The 20,123-nt window shown below is 40.8% G+C and overlaps 1 protein-coding gene across 4 annotated transcripts; it reads right to left on the bottom strand.

Moving 5' to 3' along the window:
* Positions 1 to 1,629: 1,629 nt before the first annotated feature.
* On the bottom strand, positions 1,630 to 19,353 carry hps3 (HPS3 biogenesis of lysosomal organelles complex 2 subunit 1). 4 transcript variants are annotated; one of them, XM_080291569.1, is made up of 25 exons: positions 19,044 to 19,353; positions 18,380 to 18,457; positions 18,216 to 18,287; positions 17,802 to 17,895; positions 17,538 to 17,611; positions 16,422 to 16,634; positions 15,673 to 15,733; positions 15,365 to 15,453; positions 15,030 to 15,144; positions 14,550 to 14,703; positions 14,387 to 14,469; positions 13,766 to 13,940; positions 13,432 to 13,513; positions 13,089 to 13,246; positions 12,799 to 12,900; positions 10,339 to 10,447; positions 10,010 to 10,227; positions 9,661 to 9,838; positions 9,162 to 9,395; positions 8,796 to 8,993; positions 8,474 to 8,662; positions 8,244 to 8,348; positions 4,569 to 4,775; positions 4,368 to 4,455; positions 1,630 to 3,467 (listed from the first exon to the last, which is right to left on the bottom strand). In XM_080291569.1, the coding sequence occupies exons 2-25, from the start codon at positions 18,428 to 18,430 to the stop codon at positions 3,340 to 3,342; spliced, it is 3,177 nt and encodes a 1,058-aa protein (XP_080147695.1). In that variant the 5' UTR covers positions 18,431 to 18,457; positions 19,044 to 19,353; the 3' UTR covers positions 1,630 to 3,339. The 4 variants fall into 4 exon arrangements, with proteins under 4 accessions (XP_080147695.1, XP_080147694.1, XP_080147693.1 ...); XM_080291568.1 differs by having other exon boundaries at positions 14,550 to 14,700; positions 15,673 to 15,742; XM_080291567.1 differs by having other exon boundaries at positions 15,673 to 15,742.
* Positions 19,354 to 20,123: the final 770 nt, after the last annotated feature.

The following is a 20,123-nucleotide window of genomic DNA, read 5'->3' on the forward strand; positions in this document are numbered from 1 at the left end:
CAGCTGTGTGAAGACAGATTCCTCATAACCCTCACTTGACTGCATTCCTCTGCTCAACATTTCCTCTTCCTTAACCTCCTAGGACCTGGTGTCCACATATGTGGACATCACATTTTGGGACGTCTAGACCAAAATACTTAATTTAAAAAAAAAAAAATTTCTACAAGGGCCTGATATTCACTTACGAGGACATTATACTGCCACTGTTCTATCAAAATTTGATACAAATGTCCTCATATGTGGATCTCATTTTTCTCAAAAACAAAAATTAGGTGTAAAAAAAAAAAAAAAATCTGGTAATTCTTTGTTTTTACATTCTTTAGGTCCCAATCAACCCAAATAGCAAAGAAAAATTAAAAATGCATGCAATGAAGGAGTTCGGGTCTTAGTTGTTGATTTACACGATGAAATATTCAAATAAGTTTTAAAAGGCGTTCAATGGAGAAGATGTAATTGATTATGATAAATGATTTTGTTCACAAAACCAATATTTGTTCTACTGTGCTTATTGTTTACCTGAATCCTAAAGTGTTTGCAGAACCCAACTACTTCACAAACACTTTCTGGCCGCTTCAGCTGTTCATGGAAAGTTAGCTGCTGCAATGGTAGACTGGTTGGCAGCTGCTTGGATACAGTATCTCTATATCTGCTGCATACTCAGATGATATGTAACACTTGTTTGTGACAAACAGGTTTAAACTTTCTGTGGCCAAAACTAAACTTTCACACTCTGTGACAATCCGATTGTTCAGTCTGACGTCACTAGCCTGTCTGGGTCTAAACTCCGCTGCAGGTCCATATATCAAACGATCACTATGGCATTACTGAGAGTTGAAAAACTGTCTAAAGTCTTTCATCTTTAATAAAATGATCAGCATTCTGCTCTACCAGGTGTAACAATTGAGTTTAACATCCAGGCATCCATGAAAACGGAATTTATGACATTTAACGGAGTTAGAAGTTAGCAGGAAGTTAGCTCGCTAGCTTCTATCTAAATACAATATAACATGTCCTGACTGCGGGGTTTTGGAAACAAATTAAAACGTACAGCTCTGCTATCACTTCCAGCATAAATGAAGACAGAAAACTAAACAGCAGTGACGTTTGTAGGGTTACTGAAGTTGGGCTAGCTGGTATATAATGATGTGCTACGTGACCGCTAGCGACACAGCTATGTTAGCATAATATAAACAAGCTAACTTTTTTTCCCACTCGATAAAAGTTAACGTGAGTGTTCTCGGTGGTCAGGAACAAATGTAATCGCATGGCAAGATGCTGCAAAAGGACCAAACTTCAGCCAGGAGAACAACTGAGATAATCCATCCACAATACGAGGTTAGTCATTCATATACTGCTGCATGGGCTGGGCTGTAGTTACATCCTAAGGTTTTAAAAACTGAGCTTAAATAAATGATTAGCGGTAATAAAAGCCGAGGGAGGTCAACAGTGATCACTGACTGTTTTAGGAGCTTTTTGAGATTAAATAGAAGAAAATACATAACATTAAACATGTTAACAACACAAAAGCCATATTAAACGCAGACTACTTTAGACCCGGAAGTAGGATTCGTCGCGTCATCACTGAACAACCAGATACACAGTAAATACAGCAGGAAGAAGATGCCGGTATGTGTTGAGGTATGTATTTACCGTTTATCTGAACAGCATTATCACTTAACAGACATCCATGCAATTGTTTAAAAAAAAAAAAAAATCAGTGGACAAATCAGTGCTCAAAGGTCACTCACTTCTAAATCTCCACACTTAAGAACTTTAGTTAAAAATAAATAAATAAATTGAATGTTCCTCTGCAGTTCTAACAGTATTTTAAAGTGTTTCATAAACACATAGACTCAACAGCCACTTTGTTAGGTACACCTGTTCAATGCTAAGTACACTCTGATGAGAGAAGTAGCTCCAACTCAGTACTAGCAAGGTGTACCTAACAACGTGGCCAGTGATAGTAGATTATGAACGGGAAAACAAAACGATATCTACATATCGACAGTTCTGCAAACAACCCCACCCCGACTCCATAAAACCAGATAAACAGGCTTCAGCCCTGAGGAGGGACATTGCTAAAAGCTCTCCATGACCTAAAGGGGATACTATGAAGCAACTTCAGTGTAGGAAGGCTTTCTTTGCGTCACTCAGACATATGAGATTGTTGATAACCTCTGTTACTAACAGAGCTTGATGTAGAAAACCTAGTGCAGCTTCACTAGTAATCTGGGCTTTCCACTTCAGGGTTGAGAAACTTTAATAACATACAAGAAAATATCATGCCAAAAAGCAAAATGAGTGAGGTGGAACAAATCCAGCAAAAGAGAAACCGTGCAGGAAAGTGTCTTAATGCCTGCTCAATCATCCAGGTACGTAAATCTCCAAAAGTTGATTCTGTTCATCTGGATGTAGCATTTTCAGTGGGAGAAACGTTTCGCCACTCATACCAGGACTGTGCAGTCTTTTTATACCTACAGGCCAGTGGATACTCTTTCCATGATGAGGATGTACACATCCTGATGAGGAAGGGATGCTGGTTTGAACGGGGAGTCAAGGAGGCCATTTACGTGAAAAGGGAAAGACCATCTCTGAATCGAGGAAGGGTACATCTTACAAATGCTGTGATTGCACCCATTCCCCAAATCTGAATTGTACTCATGGCCTTTGATCAGTGGTTGTTGAAGAAGCCTGACGAAACGTTTCTCCCACTGAAAACGAACAGAATCAACTTTTGCAGAGTGCAGAAAAGTGTTCTTTTCTTGTGAATTTATAACTGATTATCGGCAATTAAAAAAAACAACTGGTAAGTGACCAAACATAAAAGAATACCGTATGTGAACATTTGCTGCATCAGTAACCAAACACCTGTAAATTCCAGTGACAATGTGAGAGAGAAAGCATGAGTAACCTAACTGCATGGTTTAGGTTAAGTGGCGTTACTAACGTACCAACCAACAGGTCTGCATATATAAAGTTCTCTTGGGTAGTGATCTAACCATGGTGCGTGCTTTCATTAACAGAATTTATGATAATGGAACTGGTTTTAAACCTAAACTCTAAACACACCTCACTAAGCCATTAATCTCACATAGTACACCCCCGGCAGGCCTGTTCCTGTATTTGTTCAATCACATCAAATAGGAGATATGTCCACCATAGTACTCTAAAGCCTTTGAGTTTAGTTGCACAGTGTTTATAATACATGATTGCTTGATATCAAACAAATAGTTTAAATACTGCAAGTTGAGTCATCCACAGTGGCTGGCCAAAAAACACAACTCTGAGGACTCTTCTGAAATGTTTTCTCAGTATTCAGTGTGTGTGTGTATGCACACTTCAGGCCAGCACTTGTCTCTGGCTGCACGTCAACAGGTGTGGCAAGAAGTATGATGCTGTGCCATCATCAGGGATGAGCTCCAGGAATTCTGCGGGGCTCATCTCCATAGCAACTACGACAAGCGTCTCTGTTGACAAAAAACAAGTCTCATTAAACTCAAGTACACACACACAGGAGATGTTACTTCCTCATACTTCTAGTTTCTTTGCCAGTATCAGTAAGTAATTTCCTGATATTTCTTTAATTCCCATCATAATATATCCACTTACAGAAGTGGCTTGGGGTGTGCCCAGTCTACCCAACCCTGCTACACCCTCAGAGTTCACTTTGTTTAATCATATTGTAATGAATTGCTATTCATTCCCCAGCACAGATATCCAACACTTTCCCAATGACAGCAATTTAGTTGCTGAAGTTACAATTTACTGATGTTCCCTGAACACATTTCATGCAGGCAGTCAATTTTGCTTTTGAAAAGAGGACGATTGACGGTGTCTGTTCAAAACATGACTACACAGAACAGACAGACAGGGGGTTTGGGCTTTCTTGAGAACCACTTTTTCAACCAAGATGAATGACTGAATGAAGTCACTTGGCACACAAAAACAAAGACCAAATGGTAAAATAAAATTACATCCAGCTATTTTTTTAAGAACCAGTTTAAGTTTTAGACCATTAAACTGATTAAACTGTTGAAACTGTTTGAAGATCTGGACTAAGATGACTTCATTGCTTGTCATTTTAATATTGTATTCTACAGTTTAAATGATTCAAATCTGTTCCCTGAGCACGGAATCCATTATTAATTACAGGGTTCTGAATAGCTGAGGATGTGACTTAAAGTAGGGATTTAATGTGAATTCATTTCATGTCAAAAAAAATTTCAAACCTGCCAGACGGCTTTGCCGCGTAATAAAATTATAAGTCTGAACAATACAAGGTCATTAGTGAGTCATGACTGACGAAAGCACAGCAAATCCTAATTGTTTTAAACGAAAGTGAAAGCTCTTTGGAAAAATACCTCTACCTTTGAGAGCAGCCAGGAGGATGCTGTTGTCTGAGGCTGCTCTTGTGCGATCACAAAGCTCTGGGAGGAGCTTTTGCCACCAAAGTGCCTGCGGAGATTAGACATGTGATTGAGACGGGAGTTGAATTAGGTGCGAAATTAAAAATAAACTAAAAGGTGTAGCTACAGACTTCAAATGTAAGCCCCGTGATCAGTACAGACCATGTTTTTCTCCTGTAACTGGTGATTGGCGTAGGGTATGATCGCTTGAGGACATCTGTCCAGCAACTTCTCAATGCTCCTATCATACTGCCCCCTTCTGGTAGCGCAAAGGAGGTGCAGGCTGAAGCCCCATAAGGTTTCGTCTGACAGGCGCTCCAACAAAGGCACGACGGAGCCCACAGACAGAGATGGACCACACAGCAGAGACTGCACACACAAACAGGAACACTTAAAAATACAATTACAGAATAACAGCAGCTAGATTTTAAATTAAAGTCCACGAGAAGAAAAAGAAACATAAATAAACTGCTATATGTCACCAAGTCCACTACTGATAGCACAGATAAAATGTTTTCTCTTCAAATGTCACTGACCTACATATTTATTGCAACAAGTTCACAAGCCATGGAATGCATGATGGCCCCGTATTACTATAAGTTCCAGTAATGACCGTGAATAGGGCATCACCCTACGTGGAATGCAGCCATCAATTGTACACCTGTGCTTTGCCAGCTGAGACAAGTCAAACGTTTGTCACAAACAAAATGTATTTGTCACTGTGGTGGGGTGTTGTCTGCAGTGCCTCTGCAGGTGAGATGGACACACCTACGCGGCATTGGCAATCATGCCTCGCCGGCATAAAAGCAGTTCCTGACTGTCTTGTTGTAGTCGGTATGTAGTTGGCTGGTGGCTGAAAAGCTGCAGCTGTGTGTGTTTCAGAACAGCAACCGTGTGTGTTAGTAATAAAGATACTGAAAACCATTAAACTGTCAAAATTGTCACACACTGAAAGTCCCCGGGGGCTGAAAAGCGCAGTTACTTCAATGGCCAGTTGAAGATGGCTCCAAAAAACAGCTCCCAAATTTATAGCAGAAGGAAACATTTACAGCAACAAACAAAATAGATTTCCCTCTTCATAATGAATGCACTGGGGATATTTGTTTTGTTTTATAAAAAGGCATAAACCACAACTATCAGCACTTTCTCAACAGGAGTTTCATTTACTGCTGTAGGAGTACTGAGGGTGTTATTGTAAAAGCATTTAAGGGTTTTATTGTGAACAGGAAAAAAAGGGGTCTCTTCACAACCGAGTAGAAGAAATTGTGTTTCCTGCACAGGTTGGGCAGCAATTCAGTGATGTCTCAGTGGCTGCATTAGTCTGTTATACACTAAGGTCCAACTATATTTGGACAATGACAAAGTGTTTTTTCTTATTTTACCTGTTTACTGAAATATCTTCCAATTATAGTTATATAATGGAGATCAATGGATTGCATTTGAGGATATCCACATTAAGATTGGATGAAGGGTTGAGGAGTTTTAGCTTGTTAACATGTTCCACCCTCTTTTTAAAGTAATCGGACAGTTAACTCAAATGCCATTTCATGGGCAGGTGTGGGCATTTTCTTTGTTATGTCATTATCAATTAAGCAGATCAAAGGCCTGGAGTTGATAGACCTGTTTTTTTGCTGTAAACCGACAACATGCAGTCAAAGGAGCTCTCTGTGCAGGTGAAACAAACCATCCTTAAGCTGCGTAAACAGAAAAAACCCATCTGAGAAAGTGGTACTATAGTAGTGATGGTGTGATGAAGCCCCGTGAATGTGTCAAATCTTTCCGGCCAATCGGTTCACCAAAAGGCAGATCACACAAAGCAACGTTTAACAGCTCATTTGGATGTGCTGACATCTGCTGGTCATTCCATGTACAGCAGCCCTACTGTGATAATGCAAGGGGCTGACATAACAGTCGATATATAAATGTAAAGATGTATCAATTGGAGAATACCGATATGAGGTCCTGTATAATATACACACACACACACACACACACACACACACACACACACACACACACACACACACACACACACACACACACACCTCTTACTAACCATCCTCTCTGAGACTGATTTAAGACTTATTATTGGGCTATAGCATGTCAAAATGCCCCCTAACTGCTAATATTATTCGACCTTTTCGGTTGCTCCATAATTCGCTAACAATCTCCGTGCGCTCTCGTGATGATCCTCGGAATCACCTCAGATCCAGTTCATGCAAAAAACTAATTTTCACATCTTTTCAGCAGCTCCAATCACATAACCGGACACATCATTTCAGAGAGTCATTGGTCATTCGTCACGTGATATTCTGAAGAACCATACAGGCCTTGACATGGGCTTCATTTGGACACGTCCCCTTTACTCGGCAGTGCCGAGTGAGCTGTCAATGGCCATGAGTACCATTCACAGAGAGTTGGGGAATGGCTGCAATCATAGCATTGTAAGATGGTGAAAGATGGTGAATGGTACTCATGGCCATTGGTGGTCTTTGATCAGCGGGCCTTGATCAGTAGTTGTTGATCAATGATCATGAGAATTTGCATAATTATGATGAAGGAACTGACCTCACAGCCCATTGTTCCTACAGTGGTGCTAGTTTCAGTCATTATGCAAATGTACTATTTATAAGATTGGGGAAACCTGCAGTTAACTGAGACTGAAGAAGTCACTTGGATGAGTGACGAAATGTTCCTCCCACTGAAAACGCTACATCCAGATGAACAGAATCAACTTTTGGAGAAAGAAAGCACTGCTGAACTCAGCAACGCTAAAAGACCTGAACACCCACAGGAGACAACAGTAGTGGATGATCACAGAATCATTTCCATGGTGATGAGAAAACCCTTTCACAACAGCCAACCAAGTGAACAACACTCTCCAGGAGGTCGGTGTATCGATGTCCAAGTCTACAGTAAAGAGAAGACTGCATGAAAGTAAATACAGAGGATTCACTGCGAGGTGCAAGCCACTCATAATCCTCAAAAATAGAAAGGCTACATTGGACTTTGATTTAAAAAAAAAAAAAACATCTAGAAAAGCCAGCCCAGTTCAGGAAAAACACTGTTTGGAAAACTGAAACCAAGATTAACCTCTACCAAAATGATGGAAAGAAAAATGTATGGAGAAGGTGTGAAACAGCTCATCATCCGAGGTAGTGTGATGGCTTGGACATGCATGGGTGTTAATGGGACTGTGACACTGGTGTTTATTGATGATGTGGCAAAGGACAGAAACAGCCAAATGAATTCTGAGGTATTCAGATACACACTGTCTGCTCCAATCCAAAAAAAAAAAAATACAGCCAAAGCAACCCAGGAGTTCATTAAAGCAAAGAAGTGGAATATTCTTGAATGGAAAAGTCAGTTACTTAACCCAAGTGATCATGCATTTTACTTCTTGAAGACTAAACTTGGGACAGAAATCCCACAAACAAACAGCAGCTGCAGGGAAGGCCTGGAAGAGCATTAAAAAGGAGGAAACCCAGCATCTGGTGAAGTCCATGAATTCAAGACTGTCATTGACAGCAAAGGGTTTTCACAAGGTTTTCAACCAAGTATTAGAAATTAACATTTTATTTTCAGTAACCTTTGAGCACCTGAAATGAAGGGATTGTGTTAAAAAACACTTTAGTTCCTCACATTTTTATACAATCTTTTTGTTCAACCCACTGAATTAAAGCTGAGAGTCTGCACTCCAGCTGCATCTGAGTTGTTTCATTTAAAATATATTGTTGTAACATAGAAGCAAAATTAGAAAAAAAGTTGCCTCTGTCTAAAAATTTATGGACTTAACTGTATTGAATCCATGCAGTCAAAGCAGACTTTAGAAAATACCTGCAGTTTGTGCAGCGCCTCCAAGTGTTGGGAACTGGTAATGTCTGTTGGACTTAGAAGAATGAGCCATGGATACAAAGCACCGTAATGAGAGCACGAGTTGACCTGGAACAGACACAAACATGGGAGCAGCTGATTGCATGAAACTCGTGTCTTTATAATCTGGTTATTGAACAAATTAAAAGAATTGGGGGGGGGGTTACTAAACAGAGACCACCAAGTAGCCGTACCAGGTCATCAGCACTTTTCAGTGACTTGCGCTTTGGAGCTGTGTGCTTTTCTGACTTTGTATTTGTTAGACGGTCGATGTAGACAGAAGCCAGCCGAAACAGAAGCTCCTGAATGACAGCGTCATTTGATGATGCCATGAGCATCGCCTCCCAGAAGTCGACCTGCAGGCTGTTTTCACAACGCAGCTCCTAAAAGCGTAGAAAGCATCAGATTCTGCAAAACTGAAATTAATTCTACATCCAAGTGTAGAAAGGCAGTAATACAAATCAGCGGGTTGATATACTATCCTCCAGGCACTGCACTTCCAGGTGCCAATAGTACCTTGAATATGTGATCAGCCTCTTCCAGCTTAACTTTGCTGTTCTCATGTAAAGCCACCATGGCAGCCACCAGCAGTCCAGGCTGAGAGTCGGCCATCTGGCGGGTTAAAGCTGTGGGATAAACACGTCTATGCTGGTTTGCACATCCACCATAGAGCAGCAGCCTCGGCTCCTCGATAAACCCGTACACTAGCAGCATCTACGCACAGAATGGAAAGGGACCAACTTTCTTTATTTTGGTCCATTTTGTGTGGAAAAGTATATAATATAAAAAAAAAATATGGGAAGCAATATCATGTAGCAAACTTTGACCTTGCACTGCACCTTGAGCAGTTAGTACACCAAAGAAAACAAGTGAAATCCTGACCTCAGCGTGTCTCTCCATCAGCTGTGTGTACTGCTGCAGGTCACCCAAACGCAGCATCATGGTAGCCATGGTGATTGTCAGTGAAACCGACACGCCCACCGAGTCCTCCAGATTTTGTAAAATTTGCAGCGTCCGAGCAGGACTGACATTTATCATGCAGGGGCTGGTGCACATGCTTATGAGCATTACAGGCTCTGATTGGCTGAAAATGTCAATGACCTGATCAGCTGCTTCCTGCAGGGAAAGAAAGATTAAAAAGGTTCCCCGTCTCTTTTGATTCAATATTTTGTATTTTTTTGTTCCCTTACTAATTTCTTAAGGTTTGTTGTGCATATTTGTCATGTTTAAAACAAATTTTAATATTTGACAAAGACATTCTAAGTAATTACAAAATGGTTTAAAATCATTATTTAAATTATTAAGGGAAAAAAGCTGACCAGCTGTGTGAAAAAGTAATCTCCTCAACTTGTTAAATCATGCTCATTTAGATCTTGTGTACCTGACTGAGGGTCTGCTCTGAGTCTTCTAACAGGAAATGTTTCAGGTAAAACAGGAAGCCAGGGCCATAGGAGGAAGGGCTGCCCGGAAATGGCCGATTCCTGGACATGACCTCTGTGAGTGACAGACCAGACATCCTGTAGTACGGCAGAGCAAGGTGACACTCCCTCTGACCGCCCCTTAGAGAAAAGAAGAGATTAAAAGTTTTGCTGAAACAAATTTTAATAAAATAGCCAGAAAATACAAAAACTGAAGGTAAAGGTGTCCAACAGAGTAAAATCTCATTGACTGAACACATTTAAAAACCCATAAAATGTTATTATCAATACAGAATGTTGGTTGTGTGTTACCTGCTGAAACTGTCTCCCAGCTGGGCACAGTTCTCCCTCAGCGCCTCCTCCAGCACTTGTCGATCTGTCCTGTGATCTGCTGGGCCACCTGGGCCCGTCTGTTGCTCGTCTGATGCGTGTAGTAGAGCAGCACGCAGGAGGAGGTGAGCTTCGCTGAGGAGGTGTCGCAGACTCTGGGCCTGTGGGTTGGTCTCTGCATAACGCTGACTGTACTCAACCTGAAAAACACACAAATCACAAGTGATTGCACAGCAGATCTGTATTTGTTTACTTTTTCATATTCATCATCAACAGTTGCGCAACACACAATTTGGGCAAATGAGAGTTACCATCTCCTGGTAGAGAGTAAAGGGGGGGACGGTGTCCACAACATAGAGGTTCCATCCATGTCCCACTGCACTGCTTTCTTTGGTAGAAGACACTGTCCACCTCCTGCTCCTGAGATCAAACATTACACAGCAACATATAGAAAAATTAGCAAAGATTTTGACCATTGAGTCACAACATACAACATGAATCCTGTACTTATACCCACCTTTGTTGTGATCTGTTGTAGATATTTTAACTATTAAAAAAAAAATTGCCTTTACAGGACATCAACAAGACAGTACAGACACAATTTTACAAATTCAAACAAACTGTTAAACTGGGCACACACTAAACAACTGTCAGAATGATCATGAGGACATAATCTAGCCTATAAGATCTGCTTCATTTGCTCTCAGTTTTTAGAACCAATTATTGCCTGTTCATCTTTAAACAGGTTTATCATTTGACACCAACGAGTACAATGGTAGCCTGTGAGACTGTAAGTGCCCCTGGCTCCTCGCTTAGTAACACTGCAGTAGGTCTAGATTGATACACCACTTTCCATTTAATTATTAGTTATTAATGATGTTTTTGTCCTGTCTTCCTCCCCTGCCATCTGGTAAACTGCAGATTATACCTAATTTTTTGGCACATTTAGATCACGTGAAGCTACAGATAGACAACTATGATCGTTTAGCTCTCTACATGCGCTGTGCTACATCAGTGGCTAACACTTCACAGCATAATTCAGCTGTTTGTTAAGTGTCTGCCCAGCTTTAACAAACAGTTAGTGAACAGGGTAACAGGAGCTTCATACCAAGGGTATGTTGAGGTGTTTGTTACACGGTGAGGGGCTTGTGTGTGTGCATCCGTGTCAGTCAAAGAGAAAGAGTTACAGGAATCCAGGAACCTCAGTGATAAAATTGTCTTTTTAGGTCAATTCTAACACGATTAGTTTGTGAGAAAAAAAAGACACAAACACACACCGAGAGCAGTTAGGCAGGTTACCATGGCTAGGTTTAGAAACTAAAACAGGAAGTGCTGTCTCTTTTAGACCAAGCTGCAAAACTCACACAAACACTTTAATCATTTGGTTTTTTGGGGCGATCGTGGCTCAAGAGTTGGGCGTTCGTCTTGTAATCGGAAGGTTGCCGGTTCGAGCCCCAGCTCCGACAGTCTCGGTCGTTGTGTCCTTGGGCGAGACATTTCACCCGTTGCCTACTGGTGGTGGTCAGAGGGCCCGGTGGCGTCAGTGTCCGGCAGCCTCGCCTCTGTCAGTGCGCCCCAGGGCGGCTGTGGCTACAATGTAGTTTGCCATCACCAGTGTGTGAATGGGTGGATGATTGTGTATAGTGTAAAGCGCTTTGGGGTCCTTAGGACCAAGTAAAGCGCTATACAAATACAGACCATTTACCATTTTTTAAACAGAAATGACTGCATACTGTCACAGGGTTTCTGAACTTCTTCACAAAACATGCAACTTACTTGCTTAAGACCTTTTCTGCTAGTTCTTTATTTCTTATGAATCCAAAAAAAAGCGATTTTAAATTTTTATATAATTTTATATTTGCCTTTCTTTATTTTCTATATCAAACGGCATGATCACTAAGTTCTTATCAATGAAATAATATGTTGTCTGTGATTTTAGGTTATGCTTTTGGTATATTTGCATTTCTTTCTGTCTGTCAACACGATAGCTGGACAAGTTTTGAATGGATGCTGATAAAAGTTAGTAGAGTCGGGTCATGTTAACAATACGTTCAAATTCTGCCTTACATCCACCAAGGTCCTTAAAATCAACACCATGATTTATTGGTTGACAAAAAGCTTATAACTAAGAAACCATGATTCTTACAAGTGTGGTGTGTATTGTCAACATAAAGAAAGTACCGTATAAGTATTTAAAATATGTAAAATTTGACCTCTGACCTCTCTTCAATCAATAGATTGATCTGAAGGTTGCACGGCTTTAAAAAACTATGTTTCTTAAATAAACTTGTGATCAAAAATTAATTTTTACTAAAAAATGAATTGAATCCCACACATGTCCTATATTAACATAAAAAAATAGGTTTCAGCAGGGCAAATAACAAACACCTTCACGCTTTGCTTATTTTTGCTGCACTGCAAACTCCTTAAAGTACGTTTAAAAAGAACAGAGATATACAAATGTACCGAAAATACAACACTATTACCTTAAAGAGTAAATACTGCTTAGAAAGTGACCTCCCTTGGTGGAGGTTTGTGTTCTTGGAGTCCTTTTAGTTTTTTAAAATGTTTTTAATGGAGTTCCTCTAACCTCTACACAGAAGCAAAGAAGAATCATTTAGTCTTGTAACATAAGATTAACAAGGGTTACAGAAGGGGACTTTATAAAGATTTCATTTGAGAACGAGAGTGTTTTGAGGGTCTCATCATTGCAGCTTGGCCTGAAAGTGACAACAAGGACGGGGGTTGGATGGGTTTTGGGTTTGTCTTACAGTAAGGGGCGTGATAGAAGGCTCTCCAGAGCTGGCGTGGTTGCGGGATCAATTCCCACCGCCAGGAAAATACCAGTCAGCATGTTGTGTTCTTTCAACTCGCTATAATAACAACAACACACATGTACACACATACAGTAAACAGGCTCATAAATGTTCAAATGTTTGTGCGTACATGCATGCACATGCAAGTAACTGCAGGGAAGTATCTGAGGTCAAACCTGAAAAAGCCTTTAAAAATCAAAAGGTGTACAAATCAACATGGCGGTGTGTTTGTGCGTACAACTTACAGGCCCCTGCGCTGTGTGCCGCGTTCGGTCTCCTCCGGTGTCTCTGCGTCGGCGGCAGAGAGCAGGATGACATGGCGCCCGTACACGCACATCGACCGCAGGCCGATGAAGAGCTGCATCCTGAGCGCACAGACCTCCAGGCTGCAGGGTGGGCAGGCCTTACAAACACACACACACACACACACACACACACGTAAATGTTAAATGTGTTCTCATTTACAGACATGTAATAACAATCCATACAGATATTAGCGCCACCAACTGGATCTCTGCAGTGAGGGGAGCACTGAGGCTGAACTTTCTTTTAAATTAGCTTCGTTTATTGTAAATGCCAGGCTCATACCTTCATGGTCGTATCGATGTAGGGGTCTTCAATCCTGGCTGCTAGAGCTGCACATCGTACTGTAAAACACTGCAATGCACTCCTACCAGCCACACAGAGAAATGTACTTGTAATCCACAAAGAAAGTAAGAACCACAGATTAAAAAATACACACCAACTTTTCTATATTTGGGTATAATTGGAATATCATGGAAATAAGGCTTGATGGGTTTGATGAAAAAGGTAATCTATCTGATGTTTGGTGAACTGTTGAATTTAGAGCCCTATTTTTTTTAAACCCGTGTAAAATGTAAATACACACAGAATGCAGGCTCCTTCAAGACTGCAGACATACTTTGTTATAACGTGCAACAGGTGGTCTGTTAGCGCCGCCTCCAGGACCTTCTCTGGATACTGATATGCTGACAGGAGCTCAACTCCACCCTTCAGACTGTACAGGTAGCCCGTGGTGGGGAGGGAGAAGAAGCAGAACACACATGTCGCTTCATCGGGAGACACTGACTGGTTACCTGGGGAGAGAGTAACAATCCCTCAAAAACAATGATTGGGCAAAAACGCACACAAGGACAAAAAGAAAAAGGATTATTTTTTACAACATGAGAAAACTGCACCGAAATGTGAAGGTGCTGTAGAAATACCACAGAGATATCTCTATAGCAATGAAGCTTTACATGCACTCATCACGGGCATGAATGTCATGGTATGACACTTCACTGAAATGCAATGTTTTTTTAAAGTCATTAAGGATGCGTGCTGTGCAATCATTTCACACTAGAGCAAAACAAAGAGTTCAAAACATCATTAAAAGTCCAAAATTACCATGAGATTCATGCCTGTGATGACTGAATGTAAACTCCTGAACATACTACAAAGTCTCAGAAAAAAAAATTCCATTTCTCCTCATTTCAAAACAGATCATCTTGCACTGTTAACTCGACACTGATGTTGTACTCACCAGTGAAGAACGGGTAAAGCTGCAGGGAGTGAAGCTGCATCTCATCCATGCTGCATCCTTGGAAGAACTCTGGAGAAAAGTGCCTGCAGGACCGGAGGGAGTTCAGTCAAACCTCAGCTGGGAGAAATATTCTTAAGGAACAAACTCAGAAGTGCAGACACACCTGAAAAGAACGTAAGAAAGTGCATACTGCCTTCCTTCTTCCAGCCCGGTTTTTTCAATGCTAACTGGGATGTCGCAGTCTTTAGCTCGATCGCCAAGTAACTCCTGGTGTCTCGGAACAACCAGAAAGTCAGCCTGGTCTTCCAGATATTCTGCTGTGCATGCAGAAAGATCACAGATTGCATATCACAGGTCACTCCTACATTTGATAAAATGTCTCATGCTCTGCTGCATGTGGACAATTTCAAAGTATGAGCTTGAATGCATTTTTTATGTTGTTTTCTTAGTATTAAATCTGTAGAATAAAACCAAAAAGAATGCTTGAGAACTCTGTAAAAATGTCTAATTGACAGCTTCAGTAATGTAAGTCATATTCATAAAGGTCTCTGTACTCATCCCTTTCTAGTTAAATAGAAAAAAAAAATCACCCCAAAGCCACGACTTAAAACACATTATAGAGCATTTACATGTGTGCCGTTACCGTTATTTGTGTCCAGTGGTTCCTCCAGGGTTTGGGGTTCAGAGGTTTCATCCAGTTTTAATATCAAGACTTCCAGCTCTCCTTGCACAGCCACATATGTGTCGCACAGTGCCACCTAGCGGTCAAAATATTTAGGGAAAAAAAAAAAAAACAAGGAAAAATGCTTAACTTAGAAATTTCCCAGTACGACAGAAATTGTTCTCTTTCTCTCATTATGTAAATGCAAGCTATCCACTCAGAAAAGGCTTACATTTTTAAATATAAATAGGTGCAGTGAACATGGTTGATATAACAGTTTGACACAGTCACAGATAAAAATAAGTGAAGAAAAGCACCTGCTTAGGTGTGATTTTTGGAAGGTGCAGGATGACGGAGCGTTCAAAATCCAGGACGGAAAGATTCTGGCTGGAACTTGAAGACTGAGCTGTTGGTAGAAAACAGGCCTATTGAACAGAAGCTTTTTAGTCCTAATTCACATCTAATGTAAACTCTTTGCCATATGAAATAAAATACACACGGCTCATTGTAAGACATCCTTCTCTGATCAATGATCAGATGATGATTTATAGATAGTTGTGATACAAAATGAGTGTTTGACTGAAAATATCTTAATAAATTAATAAATGTGTGTTTTTTTAGTTACCTTGACTCTGACCGCAGCGCTGCCGAGTGTTTGGCCAGCTGCTCTGAAGACTCCGATTCTCCTGATTTTCCTCCCAAAGAAACAAACATTATTCCAGTGTAACATAGTGTGTAGGTTATCAGTGAGTCTGCTCATTTTCGATGAGAGACGTTACCACAACATTTGATCTTTTTACAGCCAGCTATTAAAATAAATGGTGTTAAGCTGCCACCTTAACAAAACCTTGTAAACGTACTCATCATATTTGGAAAATACTTTAAAATCTTCTAAAAAAAGAGTGCAAGTTACCAACAGTATGTGCGGGAAAAAAATCTTTATGTCCAAGACGTCATATTATATTGAAGAGATATTATTTAAAGCAGAGATGTTAAACATAAGGCGTGGGGGCCTGAATTGGCCCATTAAAGCACCATATCACAAATCAGTACCACAAAATGGTGTATTGAATAAATGCAGCATCCATTCTGTCCTGAGTCCAGCATGAGAGGAAGACCAAAGCCCAACGGAGATGCTTAAGAAGCACTGAAATTAATGTGGGAGGTATTGTGGAGCAGCAGACAAAGGTTGAAGCACCTTGAAATCGACCCTTATCAGAGAGAAGCTACACCGGTTTGCGCAAAAAAGTAACAAAAACTTAAATAAACAGTCTTTAACAAATTAAAGACATTATTGAATTGTAAATTTAAATGCAGATAAACTCCATAACATCAATAAAGCAGGTAAACTTTGATTAAGAATTGAGTTCTTACCAGGTTCTGCTGGTTGTGTTGTCTCAACGTAAAGAGAACCAGAGTGTTCTCAGAGCCAACCAGCAGGTCTCCTCTAACCGGGCAGCAAGACACGGCAATGGGCCGCTCTGACAGAGGGATCTCAATAATCTCCATCTGCACTCCACCCCACACAGATGCTCCACCCAGCAAGTGGCCCAACAAACGAACCCCAACGCGGGCTTTCTCCTCTGCCTGAACAGAGGGCAAATAAGGCATTAACATATTTCCCAGTGTGTAATTAGAAAACAGCAATATACATGACAGCTGCAGACTGCCTTTGGTGGAATATAATTTGCTTATTTCTTCTTGCTCTCAGCATAATTTATCCATAACTATGCACATGTTTAAACGCCCTTTATACCATTTGCTTTGACCGTCTGTCTCTAACATAGGTAAGCTTGGACATATGACCATTAAGACTAATTGAGGGTGCTCGTGACCTCAATTTGAAGGTTTGGTATAGTATACCGTGATATGAAGATAACAGGATGTACAGTTCAAATTAAGACAGCTAGCTAGAGAGCTAGAACAATCTGACAACAACATCTGACTACCAGTTTCAAAAAATTCACAGTTTAAATCTGAGATAGTTTTTTCTTACAAAAGCTTATTATATTCCTTAGTTTAATCACATTAAAGCAACATAAGATTTATGCATAGAACCATAATTAAACTAATTCACAATGAGCCGAGTCAAGTTTGCCATTCCAATGAAACACATTGGAGATGATCTGCATCCATTAGAGCAGACTGATTGACTGACTGACTGATTATGTGTTAGCATCTATCTGCATTCGTAATCTAGATGCTAGTTATTTACAAACCTTTGTGAGCTACACTTTGTGAGACTGACCGCAGTCATTTCTAGGTGGACTGCAACTGCTTGGAGACAGGTTGCATACCACCAGAGTGAGGTAATCCTAGTTAAAGGTGGTGTGCATTCAACCTCTGGCCAACCAGTTGGTCACTGCAACTACTTGCAATCTGCCGCCGAATGAAAAATCACCTCGCAACCACTTTTTCCCCTAACCACAAGGAGGTTTCTGTCCTATTTTTACTCTTGGGTGATTTGGACTCGAGATGGTTCTTGTGTACCTGGTAACGCCAGTTGGTGTAGGCTCTCAGGTAGGTGGCATTGTTCTTTTCCTCAATGGTCACCAGGTAGTCTCCTAGAAGTGAGTGAGCACAGAGGAGGCAGTGATAAAACCCAAGATTTTTCAGTGTCTAGAGTCTTTATTTTTGATGCCTTTCCAGTTTACACTGTCATCACTTGAAGCCATTTTGCTCACATATGGGAGACAGACAGCAAAAAAGTGAATGTCAGTACAGAGGGTAGAGGAAGACAGGAAATGTCTTTACCTATCTTGCTATGCTGGATGCTCCTCACAGCGCCCATGGTGGAAAAGCGGCAGATGAGGGGGCAGCCCTCCACCTCCACATTGTACGCCTCCACCTGGATTCAGTTCAGCACAACAGTGTCAGGCTACTACAAAGGGTTAGTTACTAAATGCTTAAGTAAGATGAGGAAGACAAAACATCAATAATAACCTTTGAGCATGATGTAATTCAAGTGGTCTGGAGCAAAATTAACTCGTCCCAGTGGAGTTAACGGGACTGATATGCCCTCAAATACCTTTGCACATCTGGTGGGAGAGGCTTAACACAAAGCTGACTATTTTATCTTATTTTGCCTCGCTACCACCAAAGTCATTACTAAAATAAATACATTTTTAAAAAGGTCACAAACTGTAAACATAAGCACATTAAAGCAACCTTGCATCCTCCAGTCGCCACCACAAAAATAGCTCCACCTCCACAGCAGACCAGTCCGGGTTCCTTCTCCACCTGAGCCACAGAGTGGGAAAGCAGTGAAGACGAGAGCGTAGGTAATAAAACACGGCTGACACGGGATCAGCGTCAGTCAGGTTTCACTTTACCTGCACAATCTGCTGAGCGGAGAAAGGATGGCAGTTGTAGACGTGCACCATGTTTGGTCTTCTTCTGGCAAGAGGACTCTGTACAAGGTGGAAATTTAAAACAAGAAAAAAAAAAACCCAAAACATTAGTTAAGGTGCTTCATTCTTACTTTATCTGTGTTTCTCAGAGGCTTCATCCATCAGGGTAAACAGGACTACTACAAGAAAAGGGATGCACTTAGTCTCAGGCGCTGGATTGTTTATCGATGAGGACTGATGCCATCTGGAAAGTTTTCCTTTATTTGACACATTGGGCTAATTTGCATACTTGCACATATAATTCTCGTGCAGTTTTTTTTTTTTTTTTACTTTTTACACATAAACATCATATCACACACACATGAATTTCACACGAAAGTGTACTTCCACCATTTCTTTGGTAGATATTTTTTGGCGTTTACTAGGAAAAGTTGTTGTTTTTTTACTGATCTGCAGGTCTGCGTCACAATTCAACTTACTTTTGACCAGTGAATTAGGCTAAAAACTCTTTCTGCAGACTTTCTCTCAAACTTTAACATCAGTCAGGGGGGGAAAGGCGAAACTATCGCAATTAAATCTCAGAGAACTGCGGGAACAACACGGTTGTAATAAAGGTAAAAAGAAAAAGAAAAAACACACTACAAACCTCTGCATTCAAGCCTGAATTTCTAGCCGTCCATGTGGGCCCGAAGCAGGGCTGTGGTCATCCCTGTGTCTTATTTCTGTAATCGATATCACATGCAGCAGTCTTGTGAGCAGCAGCAGCCCCCGATTGTCTCACTTCACATCACATGAGCTCTTCGACCGACTATTTTCGTTCTTCTTACTTTTTTGACTTTCTACATAAAACATGCGACAGACGTTTTCCTTCGTGAAGTCGCTTTTCTCGCGGATTCTCCTCTCTTCCTACTTGAGCTTCGCTGCTGCAGTTTATTGATTTCACGCCGCAAAGAAAGAGGAAGTAAAACGTCAACCACAACAATCCAGCGCCCGCCCTTTTCTGGTTTTGATTGGCTTACGAGCCTGCTTGTGCAATACAAGCAGGCTCGTAAGCCAATCAAAACCAATTTTTTTATTGGTTATCGAGCTGTCATAAAGTAAAGGGCTGGTTCTGTTTTGTCTTTTGTCTTAAATATTTGTTGACATTTTTCATATACTTTCGTGACTTCTTGTAACCCATTACCATTTTGCAGATAGTATGATATATCATAGTATCGCAGAGCAGTTTGCCTCCTCCATCCAGCTTACAGTATGAGTCCTGAGAGACAGGGCACCACTAAGGAGGGCCAGGGGGGGCCACTGGCCACCCCTCAAAATTTGAGGGTCGCCCCGGTAAGATTGTCTTATGTTGGTAATAATTTTAATAAACGTGAGCACAAGAGAGAGGAAGGCACCCTGCAATGAGTTGAAACATTAACTTGTTATTTATTCCTGATTATACAATTTTTGTCATTCGGATTGTGTCACTTTGCATGTTCCTCACAATTTCCAGGCGTCACCCCCTCCCCTCTGCTGCACCCCTGCACTCTTCTGTTTTTGGTGTGCCAACCCAATATTTTTAGTGACCCCCCATATGGCCACCCCATTAAAAAAAATCTGGAGGCTGCCCTGCTGAGAGAGACATCTTACTTCAATAAAAGTAACAACTAAACGATTAAAGTAAAATAACAAATTAAAAATTAAAATTAAACTTTAACACTGCAGATTAGTCTTCACAAGTGATCCC

The sequence above is a fragment of the Astatotilapia calliptera genome, chromosome 17, assembly GCF_964374335.1.
Source record: "Astatotilapia calliptera chromosome 17, fAstCal68.1, whole genome shotgun sequence".
In the NCBI taxonomy this organism is placed as follows: domain Eukaryota; kingdom Metazoa; phylum Chordata; class Actinopteri; order Cichliformes; family Cichlidae; genus Astatotilapia; species Astatotilapia calliptera.